Source organism: Thamnophis sirtalis, unplaced genomic scaffold, assembly GCF_051295495.1.
Source record: "Thamnophis sirtalis isolate CommonGarterSnake01/CBP01778 unplaced genomic scaffold, rThaSir2_p1.2 scaffold_6, whole genome shotgun sequence".
Taxonomy (NCBI): Eukaryota; Metazoa; Chordata; class Lepidosauria; order Squamata; family Natricidae; genus Thamnophis; species Thamnophis sirtalis.
This window is the reverse complement of record NW_028261386.1, coordinates 64,644,316-64,663,440: the sequence shown is the minus strand read 5'-3', so window position 1 is coordinate 64,663,440 and position 19,125 is coordinate 64,644,316. Positions and strand designations below refer to the sequence as shown.

General features: G+C 44.4%; 1 protein-coding gene across 1 annotated transcript in view; it reads left to right on the top strand.

Moving 5' to 3' along the window:
* The window catches only part of CATSPERE (catsper channel auxiliary subunit epsilon), a 146,100-nt gene that overhangs the window by 86,395 nt on the left and 40,580 nt on the right, over nt 1–19,125 (top strand). Inside the window, exons 11-12 of the mRNA XM_087718006.1 lie at nt 4,217–4,275; nt 13,849–13,924. Coding sequence (XP_087574132.1) covers nt 4,217–4,275; nt 13,849–13,924 — 135 coding nt within the window. The remainder of the gene's footprint in view (nt 1–4,216; nt 4,276–13,848; nt 13,925–19,125) is intronic.

The window sequence follows — 19,125 nt, the reverse complement described above, 5'->3', positions numbered from 1 at the left end:
CACGAGTGACTGTTGTGAGGGCCTCCCGGTTCAGGTAGGGACGCAACTGGTGTACCAGGCGAACCTGGGCAAATGCCCCCCTGGTCACAGCTGACAAATGATGTTTGAAGGTCAGCTGTGGGACTCCCAAATTGCGAACCCTGTCTGAGGGGCGTATAATTTGACCCCCCAGCCTGAGAGATGGAACACTTGGCCAATTCGCGGGAGGGAAACACAGCAGCCACTCGGTCTTTTCTGGATTGAGCACAAGCTTTTTGACCCCTATCCAGTCTTTAACAGCCTCCAGACCCTGGCTCATCACATCCATCGCTTCATTGAGTTGGCACGGGGCGGACAGATACAACTGGGTATCGTCCGCATATTGGTGGTATTTTATCCCGTGCTGTCGAATGATGTCACCCAGCGGTTTCATGTAGATGTTGAAAAGTAAGGGGGACCGGACCGAACCCTGCGGCACCCCATACATTAGGGGCCTAGGGGTCGATCTATGCTCCCCAACTAACACCGACTGCGACCTGTCCGAGAGGTAGGAGGAGAACCACTGTAGAACAGCGCCTCCCACCCCCACCTCCCACAGTCGTCGCAGAAGGATACAATGGTCGATGGTATCGAAAGCCGCTGAGAGGTCAAGGAGCACCAGGATGGAGGCGTGGCCTCCATCCCTGGCTCTCCAAAGATCATCGGTCAACGCGACCAAAGCGGTTTCTGTGCTGCAACCAGGTCTGAAGCCTGACTGGAAAGGATCGAGATAACTGGCTTCCTCCAAGGACCGCTGGAGCTGAAAGGCCACCACCTTCTCAACAACCTTCCCCACAAAGGGGAGGTTGGAGACCAGACGATAGTTATTTAAAACAGCTGGATCCAAGGATGGTTTCTTCAGGAGGGGTCTCACCACCGCCGCCTTTAAAGCGGGGGGAAAGACCCCCTCCCGAAGAGAGGCGGTAACAACCGCCTGGATCCAGCCTCGTATCACCTCTCTGCTGTTGACAACCAGCCAGGAGGGGCACGGGTCCAGCACACATGTGGAGGCTCCTACAGCTCTCATCGCCTTGTCCACATCCTCAGGGGTAACAGCTTGAAACTCAACCCAGCAATGGCTTACCAGATCATCCCTTAGTGCCTCGGCTGGTTCTGCAGGATTGGAGTCCAGGTCCGCCCGGAACCGAGCAACCTTGTCTGCGAGGAACTGGACGTAATCCTCAGCCCTACCCTGCAGAGGATCGCCCGTATCCCTCCTATTTAGGAGGGAACGGGTTATCCTAAACAGGGCAGCTGGGCGCGACTCAGCAGACGCAACCAGAGAGGCAATGTATGTTCTCTTAGCCGTCCTAATTGCCCAAATGTACTCTCTGGTGCAGGTTGTTAAACGTGCTCAGTTCAGTTCGGATTTACTGGTCCTCCATAAGTGCTCTAGGCGTCTCCTTTGGCGCTTCCTCTCCCGGAGTTCCTCAGTAAACCAAGGAGCCCTCCGGGATCCACCGGGTCATACCATACACTCCCCATACACATAAATATAAAAATTGAATAAAAAATTTACAAATGTATACAAATTAAGATTATGGGCCTGCGCAGTCCAGCCAATTGTATAGTCCAAAGAGGCCGGGGAATAGTGTCCAAACTTCCCGAAAAATAGATATCCGGAGTCCAAGGGTAGTGGGACATGAAATGGTAGTTCACAGTAGTCCAGAGCGAATCCAGACAAGTCTGAAAGTCAAGTGGGCTGCAGGCAGTAAAGGATAATGGCAAAAATTGTAGGGCCAGCTGCAGGAGACGGCAGCCAGCAGCACTCCCTCCCATCGGGGGCAAAGAACACCCGGGAGCCAGGGATAACCCCACGGTAAAAGGGGGGGAGAACCCCACTCCCAGCTGCACCATGACACTGCCCATGGAAGCAGCCCATCAGTAGGCCATCAGGCTAGCGACCCCACCCCCTCCCTTAACCTAATCTTAACCTTATCCTAACTTTATCTTTAACTAACCCACCCTAAACTCTAACCTAACCCTACCCTGTCCCTAGCCTGACCCTACAGTGGCACAAACAGCAGAGGAGGCGTCAGGCAATCCCAGGGGGGTTGCCCCCCCCCCCCAGCAGTCACCGATAGCCGCTTCCAGGGCAGCCAGACGGTGTCAGTCTGCTCTTCCAGGTTCCACTGGTGTCTTCGGCCCCGGTGGTCGGGAGGCCACCGCCCATCTCTCACCACAGGTGGGCCAACAAGGATTCGCAAAATAAGGCCCACAAACTCCACAGCATCCAGAACAATAAGGCCGCAGTCTTCAAGCGGCTAGACTATAGTGTTGACAAGTGGCCTCAATATTTCATACAGAAAGTTTCAGTTCTCACCAACTCACACGGAAAAGCCTCGGCGCTCCAGCAACCACGGCGTTCTCAGGTGGCCGCGATAGTTGTAGCAATCAAGAGAGGGGACCCCCTCCCGGCACCTGGGCTATAGTAATCTTTCAGGCGCCGCTCACAGCAATCACGACACTCCCAGCTGGTCTAGAGTCCCAGCGAACAGCTGGCACCTCCGGCAAGGTCTCCTAGTCAGCTGAGCCGCATTAGTTCTCATGATGCCGGCTTCAGCGTCTTTACCCTTTAAGTAAAGTTCAAAGAGTAATGCCAACTCACACCCGCCCCAAGCACCTCGAGCACTCTCACGCTAATGAAGGGAACAGCCCGAACTCAGCTCGGCTCCACTCCTGCCGGGAATAGCCGTCCGTGCGAGGGGGGGAGGAAAGACGCCCAGTAAGCCGAAGGCCGTTCGCAACGCTGTTTGCAACGCCGTTCGTAAAACGCCGAGAACGCTGAAGAGCCGGAACGCCAGAGTCCGTTTCAGAGCCTCTGGATAAGCCCCTGGGTAACGCTTTTTAAATTCGCTCACCACTCCCGGGCTCAGCCCAAGCTCTTCTCTTGGATCCCTCACTGCTTAGGTCTGGTAGACAGCGGGGGGTTCAGTTCAGGACAGTTGAACGCTCTCCTCAGCTGGAGCGAAAAGCTCAGGCAGCCATCTGGCAGCCATGTTGTCTTTAATGTGTATGTGTTTCCTATATGTTTTTCTGAAATTTCCATCTTCCATTCTTTTGTTTATCTTTATTAGAAAATTTTATGCAGATCAGTGGTGGGTTCCGGATCCCGTTGCAACTGGAATGGTGCAACAGGGCCCTGCATCCACCACATGAATGTGTGCAGCACACCGTGCATGCATCCTTACCTCCTGCGATGCTCCGCAACACCTCCGCAACGCTCCAACTACGCGGTGGAGCGTTGTGTAGGCGTCGTACGCACCATGCGCAGAGGCACCAAAGACTTCAAATACAGGTAAGGAGGGCGGGTGGGCGGGTGAGCCCTCCAGAGCACTGTACCGGAACAGTACCTGGTGCTCCTAGCAGGTACCGGTACGCCCGTACCAGAATGTACCGCCTGCAACTGGTGCAGATCACATTATGCAATCAGAAATACAGTAAACCAGAAAAAAAGCCAGACATTAAAATTTAGAAAAAATACAAACAAATTAAGGAACGCTGTAAAGGTCATTTATTAAATAGCATATTATGATACAATATGTAACATCACAGAAATACTAAATATTGTATACTTTTTTCCATAAAATATTTTCCATCTATAACTAAACATAGTTCAACACAAAAGTCTGTGGTCAATAGTCCACAGATTAAAACAATAAAATATTTTAAAGCTCAACTGCAGACTTTGAAACCTGTACTTAATGATGCATTCAGACAATACCTGTTACATGAGGCCACTTGCACAAGAATCTTTCCTAACCTTTTCAAGATCAACCAAGATAGAAAGCTTTGTTCTACTATGACTCACCTCAAAATACAAAATTTAATTATAAAATAATATTCAATTCTATATCTGTTGGAAAAGACATACTAAGTTGAAACACCTATAAATATTTGATGTAGCTCATGTAACTTATTCTCTATATTTTATTTATTAATCAAGTTATATATTTTGCTTACCTTAAGCCAAAAGAATCCAAAGAATCACTTTGGAAAGTGAGATGGGTGGCATATAAATTTAATAAGTAACTAAGTAAGTAAGTAAGTAAGTGAGTGAGTAAGTAAGTAAATAAGTAAATAAATAAAGAGTTCATATATGCTTTATGCAATTTTCTCCTAATATATGCTTATTAGAAGTTCAGAGGAAGCTATTATAGTCTAATTCACTGATGCATTTATCCATTGTTCCTCACAGACTGTAACATTTTATCATGAAAGGGATTATTCTGAACTGCCTGATTATCGAACTCAAATGTAAGTTAAAATTTATTAATATAAAAACAATAATTCAGAATCAATACACTATTTGCCTTCAAGAATGTCAATGCATTTTGTTTTTAACATATTCCAGTATTGTTGTGTTATATTCTATGTTTATAGGATCCGGGCCAGGGTTTAGCTTACTCTTGTTGATTATAGAATAAGCACCATGTAGTGAATGAATGAGTTATGAATGTAACAGAGCCTATCAATTACATTTGTAACCTGGGGATTTCGTAGGAGTGAATCACGTAATTTGACTGTGATCACTCCCTTCTTTCACCCATTCACTCGCTAATCAAATGCACAGGTCGTTAACGGCACATGAGGTATCTCAGGATGGGAAAGGCCATGGAGAGCCTAGCGATGGGACAGACCATCTGCTTCAGACCACCCAGCAAGAGCAGAGGGAAAGCAGGGTTAGCGCACCTTACTCAGCTTCTCTGCCTGTCATTTCTGGAGCAGAGGGCAGCCTCAGTGGAGACTCCACCAAAGTCTTCCAGGCTCAGCACAGAAAAGCGTTTGCATGCCAAAGTGAGGCTTTGGGGCAGTGAACTCACTTTTCTTTAAGCCTCTCATTGGCATGCAAACATTTTCCCTCCATACTCCTTTTCCAACCTCCCCAGGGTCACTCAAACACTTTTTCCCTGGATGAAGACTGGAAACTTTTAGAGTCCATGGTCTCATGCGAGTTCAGGCACCCATCCATTTTTGCAGATAATGGGTGCATGAAGTGAGATCAGGACATCCAAAAGATTCCAGCCTCTGGGGGGAAAAATGTTTTCACACCAAAGAGAAGCTTGAAGTGATGCAAGTACACTGTCCAAAAGCCTCACTTCGGAATGCAAACGCTTTTCATCAAATGCTTTGTATCAAACGTGATGCAAGTACACTGCCCAAAAGCTTCCCTTCGGAATGCAAACGCTTTTCCTCTGCTCTGTCTCTGAGAGCAGGCAAAGAAACAGGCTGCAGAGAAGACAGCTCACTAGATCTTTGAAAGGTAAGTGAGTCTCCACAGGCCTGGCAGGGGGAGGGGGTAAGGGAATAGGCAGGATGAATGTTGCAGTGCCTCTGTAGTCATTCTTAAGGGTCAACAATTGCCTTATTGCTGCAACATTTGTAATTTTGGAACTGGATCATAAGTACGTGGGGGGGGCTATGTTGTAACATCAAATTGTCACTAAGTGGACTTCCTGGGAGGAGCCTGCTGGTGGTGGCAGCAAAAAAATCAGCTGCCTCCGAATTCCTGGCTACGTACCTGTTTAGAGGATCTTCCATCTGACGTCTTATCAGGTTTTCTTATCCTTCAGGCAAGAAGGAAAGAAGAAATTGTTTTGCTGGCAAATGCTCTTCGATTTTTGCAGCTTTGTGCTTGCAGGGAAAGGGGGGCTAGCCCAAGGCAGAACAGCTGTCCGTGCTGGGAATTTCAAACTGCCTTGTGCAGGACAAAGTAGGTCTCCCCCACTCAGTTCAAAGTTTTGTTTGATTTAGTCTTATCACGAGCTGAATCCATTTCCGTGGACAATAATTGTTTATCAACATTTTAGCTTCTTTTCTTTTTCTCCTCCGAAAAATTATTTACTTAGAGGCTTTTAAAATGGCGCCGAGCAGGCTGGTTTCTCCGGTAATAATGAACACTTTTTGTTAATCCTCACAAGAATTCACAAGAATTCAAAACAAAAGAGATTGCTTATCATATGTTTTGGTTTCACAATAGGCCAGCAGAAGCTTTTTAATTAGTTTCATTTCTACAAGAATCTTACTCCTTCATTAACTTTGCTTATCTGGAAGTTAAATGGTGATGAATCTGCTGAACGATCTTGTTACAATGTTTACTCACTGAAAGTTTTGCCAAGCTTTAAACTTCAAAATAAAAGCCTCTTTACTTAAAGCTGCATATTCAGGCAATAGAGTTTTATTAACTGCAGGCAGATAAATTTTGAAATGGCTTCAAAACCAAATATTAACTTGAAGTTGTAAATTTTTTTCTTATTACTATTCAAAATACCAGCTTCAATTTTGTAAAAGGCTTTCTTATCCAGCTGCGTTACAAGATGGCAATTTTATAGCTTCTGCGTTTGATATATGACACACTCAATCAGCTCTATTCTCCTGAAGACTTCTCCTTATTAACTGTTAAAAGTCTATAAATAGTATCCCATTTAAAACCGAGGGGAGCAGAGACTTTGTTTGTTTGTGCGTTTTTTATAATGGCTCCCAAATCGAAGCAGTCTAAGCGTTTCCTTAATAATACATCTCAAGAAATTGTTACAAAATCGCTGCCCTTGCCTCCCACGCCCTCTACTGGAGATCTCTTAACACAAGAATTTCTTTTTGAAACCCTTAAAGAGTTCAGACAGGAAATTAAACAACTTTTATCGGACTTATATGATAAACTGGACGCCAAGATTGCTCAAACAAGGGAAGATACGATCAGAGTTATGACTGTTATGACAGATTATGTTTCTGAAATGGAGGACAAATTGGAACTTTTGGAAAAAACTAATTCTAATTTGACATCTAAAATTCAAACATTACAACAGGAAGTTGAAAATGCTCAAAAACAACTCGTTATGATAAATTACAATAAGACTGCGTTTGCAATAAGAGTCAGAGGATTGCGTGAAAAGGAACAGGAGAACTTGAAACAGACCTTTTTTGAGGCTTTCAGACGTTCGGTGGGAAGTCCGGGATTTAACTTTGATTGGCAGATTCAAAAAATTTATCGCCAGAACTCGTGTGTAGCAAAACAACGACAGCTTCCGAGGGACATAATTATATATTTCACCACAAGAGAATCCAGAAATGCGATAATACAGAAGTTCTACAATAACAGGCTGCGAATCGATGGACAGGACTTGATTGTTTTTAAAGAAATACCATCTCAAATATTAAGAGCAAGGAGAGACTACACTTTCTTAACTGAAAAACTCAGAGATTCTCAGATACAATATAAATGGGAAGTGCCATCTGGTATCACAGTCACATTTGAGAACCAAAAATATCGTCTCAATTCTGTTTGCGAAGCCCGAGATTTTTACAACAAAACTCTGAAGGCGGGACTTCCTGACTCACCCGGACTTGGAGAAAGACAAGGAGAAGGAGAAGATAAGTAGCGGGACATGTGGCTACAAGGCGGAGGGTGTTGCTTTCCCCTTCCGGAAGGGCAGAAGAGTAAAGAATAAAGATCCAGCTATGCCTTTAAAATACTTCTTAAATTTTTAATTTGAATAAAATTTCAGGACTCCTGTCTGGTATAAAATGACAAAGCTGTATACCGATGAAGAGATATTGAGACTGAAAGAAGCGGTGCTGAATTTGGACATATATTGTATGGGACTTATATAAGACTTGTTTGAATCTTAATTTAAACTGCGCATGATCTATTCTTTGGGGCGAGGAGAGCGGAGATCGTAGTTTTCTTGGATTGTGGTTTGGGATGAATGGAGTCGGGTGGCGTGGGGTAGATGGAAGGGTAGTGAAAGTTCAATTAGATTACCTTGATCCAGAATGTAAGCTGATTTTTGTATAAATTGTTATTTGAATACAAGGTTAAGAAAGATTATCTGGAGGGTCTACACGAGGGTGGAGTAAATATGAGAGGAGCAATAGATGAGGATAAAATATATATGCGGACACGGGTAAAGGCAGGATGGGAGGTATAGAATTTATATGCGGAAGCAGGTAAAGATATTGTTTAAGATTTTAAAAATAATGAGAAGCTGAGGTTAATGTTAGAGAGTATATTGACTTCTCTTTCTTGGGGGGGGGGTTTCCCCCCCCCTTTTTTTCTTTTTATTATTCTTTTCTTTTTTGTTCTTTATTTATTTATATATTTTTTTATTATTATTATTTTGTAACTTCTAATCAATTTGGTTTCAATATACTCCAGACTTTGCTTGATAAAGAACGATGCCGGGAATGGGACCTGGGAAGTCGGAAGGGGGTCAGGTAGGGGGGTTCAGGGGGTGGGTGGGTGGGGAGGGTGGAAATATAGACTCAATTTTCAGAACAATGAATGCACTTGGATACTGTTGCTTTTTTTTCCTTTTTTTTCTTTTCTTCGTTCTTTTCCTTTTATTTTTCTTTTGTTTTAGTACAAAACAAATAGACCAATGAATACTAGAAATACACCGAAGCGAGGTGTAGAGGGAAAGAAGACTGGGGAATTAAGAGGGAGTGAGAAGGGAATGTAAGGAGGGTGAGATGGTGGGAAGGGGAGAAAGGAATGGCTGAGGGGGAGGGGAAGTAGAAGAGGGGATTGTTGGAAGGGGGAAATGAAAGTTGGAGGGGTAGAAGGAAGGGTGTATGTAGGATAGAAGTGTTATGAGTTGTTTATTGTTTCTTTTTTTTTAACTGCACAGTATTTAAGTGATTGTATAAAGGAAAATGAAAATGTAATAAAAGAATCTTTGATAAACAAATTGTCACTAAGTGAATTGTCATAACTCAGGGATTATCTGTATATTGGGATTCCAAAAGGAGAAACCAAAAAAGTGAGAAAGTTAAAAGTTTATAGGCAGTTTGTAAAGAATTCCATTAATGATTTAATAAACATGGTGGACTTTTGATTATTGCTGATGCTAAAATACTCTATAGTTGATAAAAAGTCCATATGGTCCCAGGTTCCTGCAAAAATTGCATACTTACATGTTAAGTCAATTTTATTTTATATATATTTTTTAAAATATACACGGTGGCATAATGGAGTGAGCTCCAGTTACTTATCCCAGCTTCTGCCAACCTAGCAGTTTGAAAGCATGTAAAAATGCAAGTAGAGAAGCTGGCAAGAGAAGAAGGCGGGGCTTAGCAGTGAGAAGACGGAGTTTCAGGCTATTCCTGAAATTCCCCTATTCCGAAGGATTTTTGGACGGGTCATGGACCCTAGCTGTCCCGGAGACGACAGTGAAAGGTGAGGGGAGACCCAGTGACCTCAGAGACGTTCGCAAAGTCTCTGGGGGGGGCTTGGTATTAACCCCTCCTGCCAATTCCTTTTTGGATTAGCTGTATGCTAACCGAAACTGCAGGCTGCCCCTAAGAATGGTAGAAGTGATGTCACCTGGTAAGCTGATTTTATTATTCAAAGAGAGACGGTCCGCACTAAAAATTTAAGCTAATCGAAACCAAAGAATAGAAGAACTTAGCGGCGAATTGGTCTTTTTTAAAATGGATTTATGACCAGTGGTTACTTTATTTCTTAAACGCTTCAAGGAATTCTTCGACATTCCCCCCCTTGACTCTTTCTAAGTGGGTCGTAAAGCTAACCTTCTACTAATTAGCCCTTCACGATCTGTCACTTTTATTGCTTGGCTGTGTTTAAGATCAGATAAGATCGCACAGTTTCCAGTGTGTTTTTACTTGCAAATTCTAACTACGACACATCATGGCGTCGGAATATATTTCTAAGGGCTCATTCCAGATTCTTCTTTCCGCATTTCGAAAGCTGTTTGACTTATTTCAAAAATTTGAAAAAAAATTGGATTACTTGATTTTTAAATGTGAAGGAAAAGGTGAGATCGTTGAATGTTTGAATGTTCCTGAAATACAAATGGAAAATGTGAGAAATGGCGTCTGCTCTGTCTCAGAGGAAAAAAGGAATGCCATGCTGGAAAGGGGGGGAGCTATAAAGAAGATTCATTTTAAGAGACAGAGTGCAGGAGAAATGAAAACTCCACCCTTGAGAATTAAAGTCAATTTGAAAAGTTTTACAAGCCTGGGACAACATTATTATCTCATCAGTGACATTCAGAGCAAAAAGGTGCGAAGATATCTCTGTTTGGACTTGCTTATGAAAACATTTGGTAAATTTATTCAACGAATGGCAACTGGACTGAGAAGATTTTGCTATTGGAGAGACATAGGCTGACAGATGGAAGAATACAACTTAAAATTAGCTAAATTTGATTACTTCTATTTGTAATAGATATAGCTGAATAATAATTGATATTGATAGTAATGTATATAATGTGGAGTTGGCTGATAGACTGAAGAATACAATTGAAAATTAGCTAAATTTAATTACTCTTTTTTGTAACAGATATAGCTGAATAATAATTGATATTGATAGTAATGTATATAATGTGGAGTTGATATGATAAATAACAATTGGATATGAGAAAACATTTTTGGATTATACATAAAGAGTATTAATTACAATAATTATCACTATTAAAAAACTAAATAAAATATATACAGCTAAATGTTAATTAATACTGGGAAAATGTTATGATATATGATATAATTAAATATTATGGATGTTCAGCTAAAATAGGATATGAGGATTTGATGTTAATAGAGGATTTTACAAGCAAGTAAATGAAATGTCAGCATGTGTTATGGATTAATTCTTTGGCATAGTTAAGGATGAAGGATGTTTAAATAACTATAGTTAACTAAAACTGGAGGTATAATGATGTTAATATGGTAAACATTTGAGTTAAGATATTTGAATTAATATGAGTTAATGGAAGAGATGCACCAAAGCATGTTGTAACCAGTTGATATACTTTTTCTTTTTTATAATAGATACCTGTGTTTTGTTTTTGTTTTTTGTTTTTTCTTTCCTGCCTTGTCCTTTGTCCTTTTTTTCTTTTTTTTTCTTTTTTTTTTCTTTTTCCTTTTTTTCTTTTTCTTTTTGATTTTTTCTTTTCCCACTGGTGTGGGCATGTATTGTTCAAGATTATTACTTTTATTAATATTTTTAAATAATAATTACAGTCAAATGAAAATGGATATATAATGATATGTATGAATATCTGAATCAAAATGCTTGAGTTAATATGAGTTATGTTTGTTGACTGTGGAGGAGATGTACCAAAGTTTATTTGTAATCGATTGATACATTTTTTACAGATGTAAAGAAAGATGTTGTACTTGTTTCAAATTAAAATTAAAAAAACAAAAAAAAATGCAAGTAGAAAAAGTAGGAAAAACCTTTGGTGGGAAGGTAACAGCATCCCGTGCACCTTCGGCATTTAGTCATGCCGGCCACATGACTACGGAGACGTCTTCAGACAGCGTTGGCTCTTCGGCTTTGAAATGGAGATGAATATATACTTAAAATATATACTTTAAGTTCAACAAGAGCCAAAGTGGCGCAGTGGTTAAATGCAGCACTGCAGGCTACTTCAGCTGACTGCAGTTCAGCAGTTCGGCTGTTCAAATCCCACCAGGCTCAAGGTTGACTCAGCCTTCCATCCTTCCGAGGTGGATAAAATGAGGACCCGGATTGTTGTTGGGGGCAATATGCTGACTCTGTAAACCGCTTAGAGAGGGCTGAAGCCCTATGAAGTGGCATATAAGTCTAACTTGCTAAAAAAAAAAAGTGAAGTACAACAAAGTAACAAATATTTCAAGCCACTTAAGCACACACATTTGGAGTAACATGTTTCCCCAAGTCCACCAACAGGACAACATGTTCACCCTCATCCTGATGGATATATTTTATTCCTAAATGTCTTATCTTCAACCAGAGGTATTCCCAGACAAAATAAGAATAAGAAGTTTGTCATGAGCTGTTCGATTTTAATCCCAATCTTCGTAAGTGTCATTTCACATTAGTTACTAATCATAAACTTTTAGAATCCATTTTAATTTTGGCTCTAGCTTGCATTGAGTTGCACACGGATGTACATAAAGTAGATATGCATTTGTAGTTCATTACGTAGAGGTATTGTTTCTGACTTTGTTGTGATTATTGTTCAATAATCACAACAAACAAACGTACCCTCACCACCCTCCAGTCCTTCCGCACAGCCCTTAGAATCTGGCTATCCCGTCAGGCCTGGGGCTAAAGATTGTTACCCGCCCGAATGGTATGAATGTTGCGTTTTTAATCATGTACTGTCTTATATGTAAAAGTCTGTCCCCCCTTCCCTTTTGATTGTGAGCCGCCCTGAGTCCCCCCAGGGAAAAGGGCGGCATATAAATAAACAATCTAAATCTAAATCTAAATCCAATACCGCTTTATACCTAGAGAGAAGATTTGGAAGGAAAATGGTGATTTGAATATTGCATATATATTTCCTATAGACCTTAGTTATGTTACTTTTTGTTGTTAAGGCAGCAAGAAGAATGAAATAGATATCAAATTTAGGTGCTTAAGTCAACAACCACATATTGGATCTCAGCAGAAGAGCCAGAAATTATAACCTGGACAATTTGGCATTATTGGAAGTTAGAGAAAAAGAAAATGCAAATGCAAATGGGGGTGGGGCTGAGCCTGTTGAAGGTCCTGGGTCTCTACTTCACTCCCAGCATTGCTGCCACTGAGCTCTGCCATTGTGCGGGTTGGCCAGGTGGGGGAGATAACGGGGGGGGGGGAATTGAAGAGGAAGTAGAGTTCCTTAACTTAATGAAGCCCGGGACTGGGAGTAGCAAAGTTGAGATTGACATAGATAAGGTGTATCCTCACCTGATGACCAGTGGGATTCACTTAATGATAGCAACAGAGATTGCCATAATTGCCATCACGAAGTAATACAGTCATGTGATGTCAAGCTTTATGACTACATCATTTAGTGACATAAATTTTGGTCCCAATTACTACTGTATTGTTAACTCAAAAACTATCTGTAATGTAGTATGCAAGTTTTATAACAATATAATAAAACAATATTTTTAAAAGAGAGACAGAGAGAAAGGAAAGAATGTAGAAATTAAAGAAAATATATTTAGAATCAAGATTTCCAATAAAATAGTGACATCACATAGAAGCGAGGTCAGTGGTCATGTTTAGTCTTGCTGAAAAAAAACATGTTTTATGATATATTAAGGACTAACAAGCACATTCTTACTTAAGTGAATTATGTTAATCAAATAACTAGATTTTAGATCTGAGAAAAGAGAAGAATGTATATACATATAATTCTGATTGGCTGTGGGAAAAAGGAGGGAACAGTAACATGAGAGGTAAAAGTTAGCTAGAATTAATAAAAGTTCAACAAGTGGCTGTTAGGTATGATACAGACATTCTTTTCTAACTAACCAGAATACAGAGAAAAAGGCATTTTAATCTGTTTAATCCACAAGAAATTAGGTTAACTTTCTAATGAATTCTAGCTCTGCTATTTCACCATGAAATTTATTTATATCATTTTTTTATAATAAAAAAAGCTCAGAGCTCAGAGAAATAACTGAAATGTTTCTCTCCTGGTTTTGTTTTGTTTTTTGAAATCATTAGTTCTGATATCTGTTTATTATCTTGTGTAAAAATTAGCTAGTTCAATTTAAAAAGTTGTGGAATATTGTTATGTATCAAATTAGAATATTTTCTCTCATGTATTGGTTATCAAACATATAAACAGAATAATTTTATAGACACATATTTTGAATACTTAACTTATGGGAGAAAAGGAGCATTTACAATTTTTTTCCAAATGTTTTATGAAAGTCGAGTTCATAATAAGTTAGTACATAGATTACTTTACTAATAATATGAAAGCAGAAAAATACAAGCAGATTGTTTGTGTATCTCTTTGTTTATACACATGCATACTAAATGTATCTTCTAATACAGTGAATTATAATATCTGATTTTTTTTTCCATATGTGTTCATTTACCTGCAGAGCATTATCTGAGGGTACTGTGACATTTGAAATTGAGCCTTCAGTAACTGGAAAAACATGCTTAACAAGAAACAAGGTATGTTAACTAAATAATAAATTATAATAAATAATGAATTACAGTTGAAATTAAAATCCCTAGTACCGTAAGGAGGAGGCAGATGGAGGAATTCAATACTATTGGTTACTGTTTATAAAAAAGGAAAGATTCTACATTTTATAAAGAAAGAAAAATATTTTTATTATTATCTTTTACTATAATTGGAATGAGACCTGAGATTGATCAATACAACTTTTACAATGACATTTATTAAAAAGTCTGCTGCATTTTTAAAATCCACCCCAGCCGAGTCAATCCTGGGCTGGCTAGTTATACCTGGCAGTGAATGGGTGCCTCATAGTGTCCACCTCCTCCATGGCCCAACAGTCCCACACATCCCACCTCTGGCACCATTTCCGGACTGGCTGCCTGGATGGCCTCGGGAGGGGGCCGTCTCTGCCCAGTTTGTAGCGGTGCCGAGAAATTCGCAAGCCTAAAGGCGTCCTCGCTCCTGCATGCAACCTGGGATCTCCTCACCCCCTCGGTTGGGAACCTCTGAGTGCCGACCGCCCCAACGGAGCCCTTCGGCCTACTCTTCTGAAAGCCAGGCGGGGCATGAGAGAACCACAGCCTTCCACCGCACCACAATGGGAAAACGCGGTCCCCGCAACTTCCAGATGGGACGCCTCAGCTGGCCCTCGCGGTCATTTTCCGGCAGTCGACATTGAAGCTTCCTCCCCTCCGATCAGCCTCTTGCAGCCGTCTCATGGTGTGCAATCTTTGCGCATGCACATGCCTTGGACTTGCAGTGGCTCTTTCTTCTTGCCAGCCAACTGCTTTGTCCTCACGTTGTTGCCCAGCTCCCAGAGAGCCACACTCATGCTGGTGATCCAGAGGGCAGGGGGAACCAGTCGCTGCCTCCTAGTTTGGGAGCCAGCCAGGGGCGAGTTGGCCAGAGGTGATGGCAACAGCAGAATCCAGTGCTTGGGGAGGAAAGATTAGCGCGCTCCCATCTCTGCCCTGTGGCCTCTACCGGCTCAGGGCATCGGACTCAGCTGCATCGTGTATGAGCCGAGGCTGCGGGGAGCCCACCACATGTTGCAGAGGAGCCCAGCCTTCGCCTGCATGCTAAAGCAGCCCCCACCGCCAAGGACAGATGTCTTCTTTTGTGTCCTATCGCGTGCCCCCTTTATTTCTCCAGCCCCTCTCCTTCCCTAGCTTGCCCGGGTGGCACCCCAGCACGATAAAGCAATCCCTGCCTAAGGGTGAAGAGGAGCGCTCCAACGAGCGAAGGACATGCCGGCGGCAAACCACCCACCCATGTTCAAGTCAACCCACCTCCTCTCTCCCTGCATAAGCTCTCTGGTGTCTCCCAAGACTGACTTCTGTCCTGCCCTCCTGTAGCATCTGTCTGCACCCAGAAGTGGCTGGGGGTTGCTCTTGCCCTCGGGCAACAGTTCCACCTTCCCTCTCCTGAAGCCCGGCAAGGAAGCCCACTCCTCATGCCAGATCCACCCAAGGAAGGAGAGAGCCAGGCTTGGCCAAGCTGCCTCTCCCCGTGGTTTCTGCAGTTAAGAGCAGAAACCACAACATTCCCCAGCACAAGCGAGAAAATAAAGCTCCTTTTCTCAGGTGGTGTGGGTGAAGTTTAAGGCTAGCCTGGAAGGGGTGGTGGCCTCGTGCTTGTTGCTGCTTCTAGCTCGGGCAGAGGCAGCTTGGCCGAGTTGGGCTCTTTCTCTCTCTCCCCTTCCTTGAGTGGATCTGGTGGGAGGAGCAGGCTTCCTTGCTGGGCTTGAGGAGGGGAGGAGATGGAGCTGTTGCCCAAGGACAAGAGCAACCTTCGGCCACCTCTGGGTTAGGGTGGAGCCGCCTTGAGCCTCTCTCTCTTGGTCTCCTTATGCCGAGATCATCCTTTCCAGACAGGGGCAAGAAGAAGAGTCGCTGCCCTCCTCCCCCTGTGGCTCATGCCCAGCGCTCTCTCTTCTCTCTCCCCTTCACTCCCCACACTTGCTTACCTGTCCCAGAGAGCTCGGGCTACGCCTCCTTTGACCCAGCCTCCTTCCCCACTGGTGTCGCTCCTGAGTGATCTCTTCCATCCTCGACTGTTGCGAAGAAGCAGCAGCTCTGGCTGCACTACACCCGCTTTATTCTCTATGAGAGCCACTTTACATCTTGTTGCCCAAACTTAAAACGGTCTGCGCATGAGCACAACATTTAAAAAGGAATAAAAATTACATTTTTTCAATGAAGATTGTTCTGCGCATGTACTGAACAGAAAATCAAGATGGTGCTGCAGAGGATAGAACCGGTATGACCCCACCTCTGATTTAGAACCTGTAAGCTATAATCAGTAATAAGTAATGCATGGTCTACTTCTGAAATGATCTGAGTTTCTCTGAGTAGCTATTCCTCCTTTCTGAAGAAAACTTACAGTATTTTACTGACTTTCTGATAATTATTTTTGTGCAAGCATTTGGCTATTTTTTATTTTTTTTAAAGTTTTTTATTTATTTTTTAATACAGCTTACAGCTTAATACAGCTTTACACATATTATAGAAACAAAGTGTTGACCGGATCTTTCCTTTTATGTCCTCTCATTTACATAATCCATTGGGGTGGTTGGGGGAATTATGCCCACGGGAGAGAGTCGGAGCATTGCGGTCATAACAGGGAGAGGCAGATATGGCGGGGACTTTAGGGCTGGCCATTATAGGGGAAGGAGGGTTCGCTATATTGCAGAGATCCCTCCTTCCGGCCCTATGAGTCCCACTCCAAGGTCAGATGGCGTGAGCGATCAGGACCCTGGTCTCAGGCTGCTGTCGCTAAATGCCAGGTCTGTTATCCATAAGGCTCCCCTCGTCCGGGACTTGATTGTAGACGAGGGGGCAGACCTGGCATGTATTACTGAAACATGGCTGGGCACGGAGGGAGGAGTCCCCCTCGTAGAGCTGTGCCCAGACGGGTTTCAGGTGCTTCATCAGCCGAGAGCCCAGGGAAGGGGTGGCGGTGTGGCTATTGTAGTCCGGGAGTCTTTAGCTCCTCGTAGGATCCCTGCTCCGGAGCTTGTCGGGTGTGAGTCCCTGCTAGTGAAGTTGGACCTCAAGGGTCAAGCGGGTTTGCTGCTAACGTACCTGCCTCCCAACTGCGTTGCAGCGGCCCTCCCTGCGCTCCTCGAGTCAATAGCCGAGCTAGCAATTGAGTTCCCTAGACTAATGGTTCTGGGGGACTTCAATTTGCCTTCGCTCGGTGAACACTCTGATGGAGCGCAGGAGTTCATGGCCTCCATGACAGCCATGGGCCTGACCCAGGTAATTCGAGGCCCTACCCACTTGGCAGGACATACACTCGACCTCGTATTCCTCTCGGAGCAGTGGAGTTATGATCTTGGTCTGAGGGGAAATGAGATCATTCCCCTGTCGTGGTCAGACCACTACCTACTGAGACTAGACTTCCGGAGGCCAAACCCCCACCGTAGGGAGGAGGAACCGACCAGGTGGTTCCGCCCCAGGCGACTGATGGACCCTGTTAGGTTCCAGACGGAGCTTGGGGTCATTCCAGATGCTCTCGCCCACAGTTCGGCGGAGACTATTGCTGCGGCCTGGCACTCGGCGGCATCAGAGTCTCTAGACCGAATTGCGCCACTACGGCCCCTCCGGGTCAGCGGCTCGCGGAGACCCCCTTGGTTCACCAAGGAGCTCCGCGAGATAAAGCGCCGGAGGAGACGCCTAGAGCACCGGTGGAGATCCGACAGGTCCGTATCGAACCGAGCACTGTTGACAGCTTGCACCAAGGAGTATATTTGGGCATTGAGAACCGCCAAAAGATCACACATTGCCTCCTTGGTAGCGTCCGCCGAGTCTCGCCCAGCCGCCCTGTTCAGGATAACCCGCTCCCTCCTAAATAGGAGGGAGACGGGGAACCCCCTGCAGGGTAAGGCTGAGGAATATAGTCAGTTCTTGGCGGACAAAATTGCTCGGTTTCGATCGGAACTGGACTCCACCCCTGCAGATCCAGCCGGGACACAGGGGAATAACTTGGTAGACCATCTCTGGGTTGAGTTTCAGGATGTTGCCTCCGGGGATGTGGACAAGGCTATGCGAGCTGTGAGTTCCTCCACCTTCATACTGGACCCGTGTCCCTCTTGGCTGACTGCCAACAGCAGAGAGGTGACATGAGGCTGGATCCAGGCGGTTGTTACCGCCTCTCTTCGGGAGGGACACCTCCCCACCGCGCTTAAGGCGGCGGTGGTGAGGCCCCTCCTGAAGAAACCGTCCTTGGATCCAGCAGTTCTTAACAACTATCGTCCAGTCTCCAACCTCCCCTTTCTGGGGAAGGTTGTTGAGAAGGTGGTGGCCTTACAGCTTCAGCGTACCTTGGAGGAAGCTAACTACCTTGACCCCTTCCAGTCTGGCTTCAGGCCCGGTTACAGCACTGAAACCGCTTTGGTCGCATTGACCGATGATCTCTGGAGAGCCAGAGATGGAGGCTATGCGTCCATCCTGGTTCTCCTCGACCTCTCAGCGGCTTTCGATACCATCGACCATGGTATCCTTCTGCGACGACTGCGGGAGGTGGGGGTGGGCGGCACTGTTTTACAGTGGTTCTCCTCCTACCTCTCGGACAGGTCGCAGTCGGTGTTGGTGGGGAGGGAGAGATCGTCCCCGAGGCCCCTAACCTATGGGGTGCCGCAGGGTTCGGTTCTGTCCCCCCTGCTATTTAACATATACATGAAACCGCTGGGCGAGATCATTCGAAGGCACGGGATAAAATACCACCAGTATGCGGACGATACTCAGTTGTATCTGTCCGCCCCGTGCCAACTCAATGAAGCGGTGGACGTGATGAACCGGGGCCTTGAGGCTGTTAAAGACTGGATGAGAGCTAACAAACTGGTACTCAACCCGGAAAAGACCGAGTGGCTGTTGTGTTTTCCTCCCAAAAATTTGGCTAACGTTCCACCAATCAGGCTGGGGGGGCAAAATTTATTCCCCTCAGATAGGGTCCGCAACTTGGGAGTCCTCCTGGATCCACAGCTGAGTTTTGACCACCACTTGTCGGCTGTGACCAGGGGGGCATTTGCCCAGGTTCGCCTGGTGCGCCAGTTGCGGCCCTACCTGAACCGGGAGGCTCTCACAACAGTCACTCGAGCCCTTGTGATCTCTAGGCTGGAATACTGCAATGTGCTCTACATGGGGCTGCCCTTGAAGAGCATCCGGCGACTTCAGCTAGTCCAGAACGC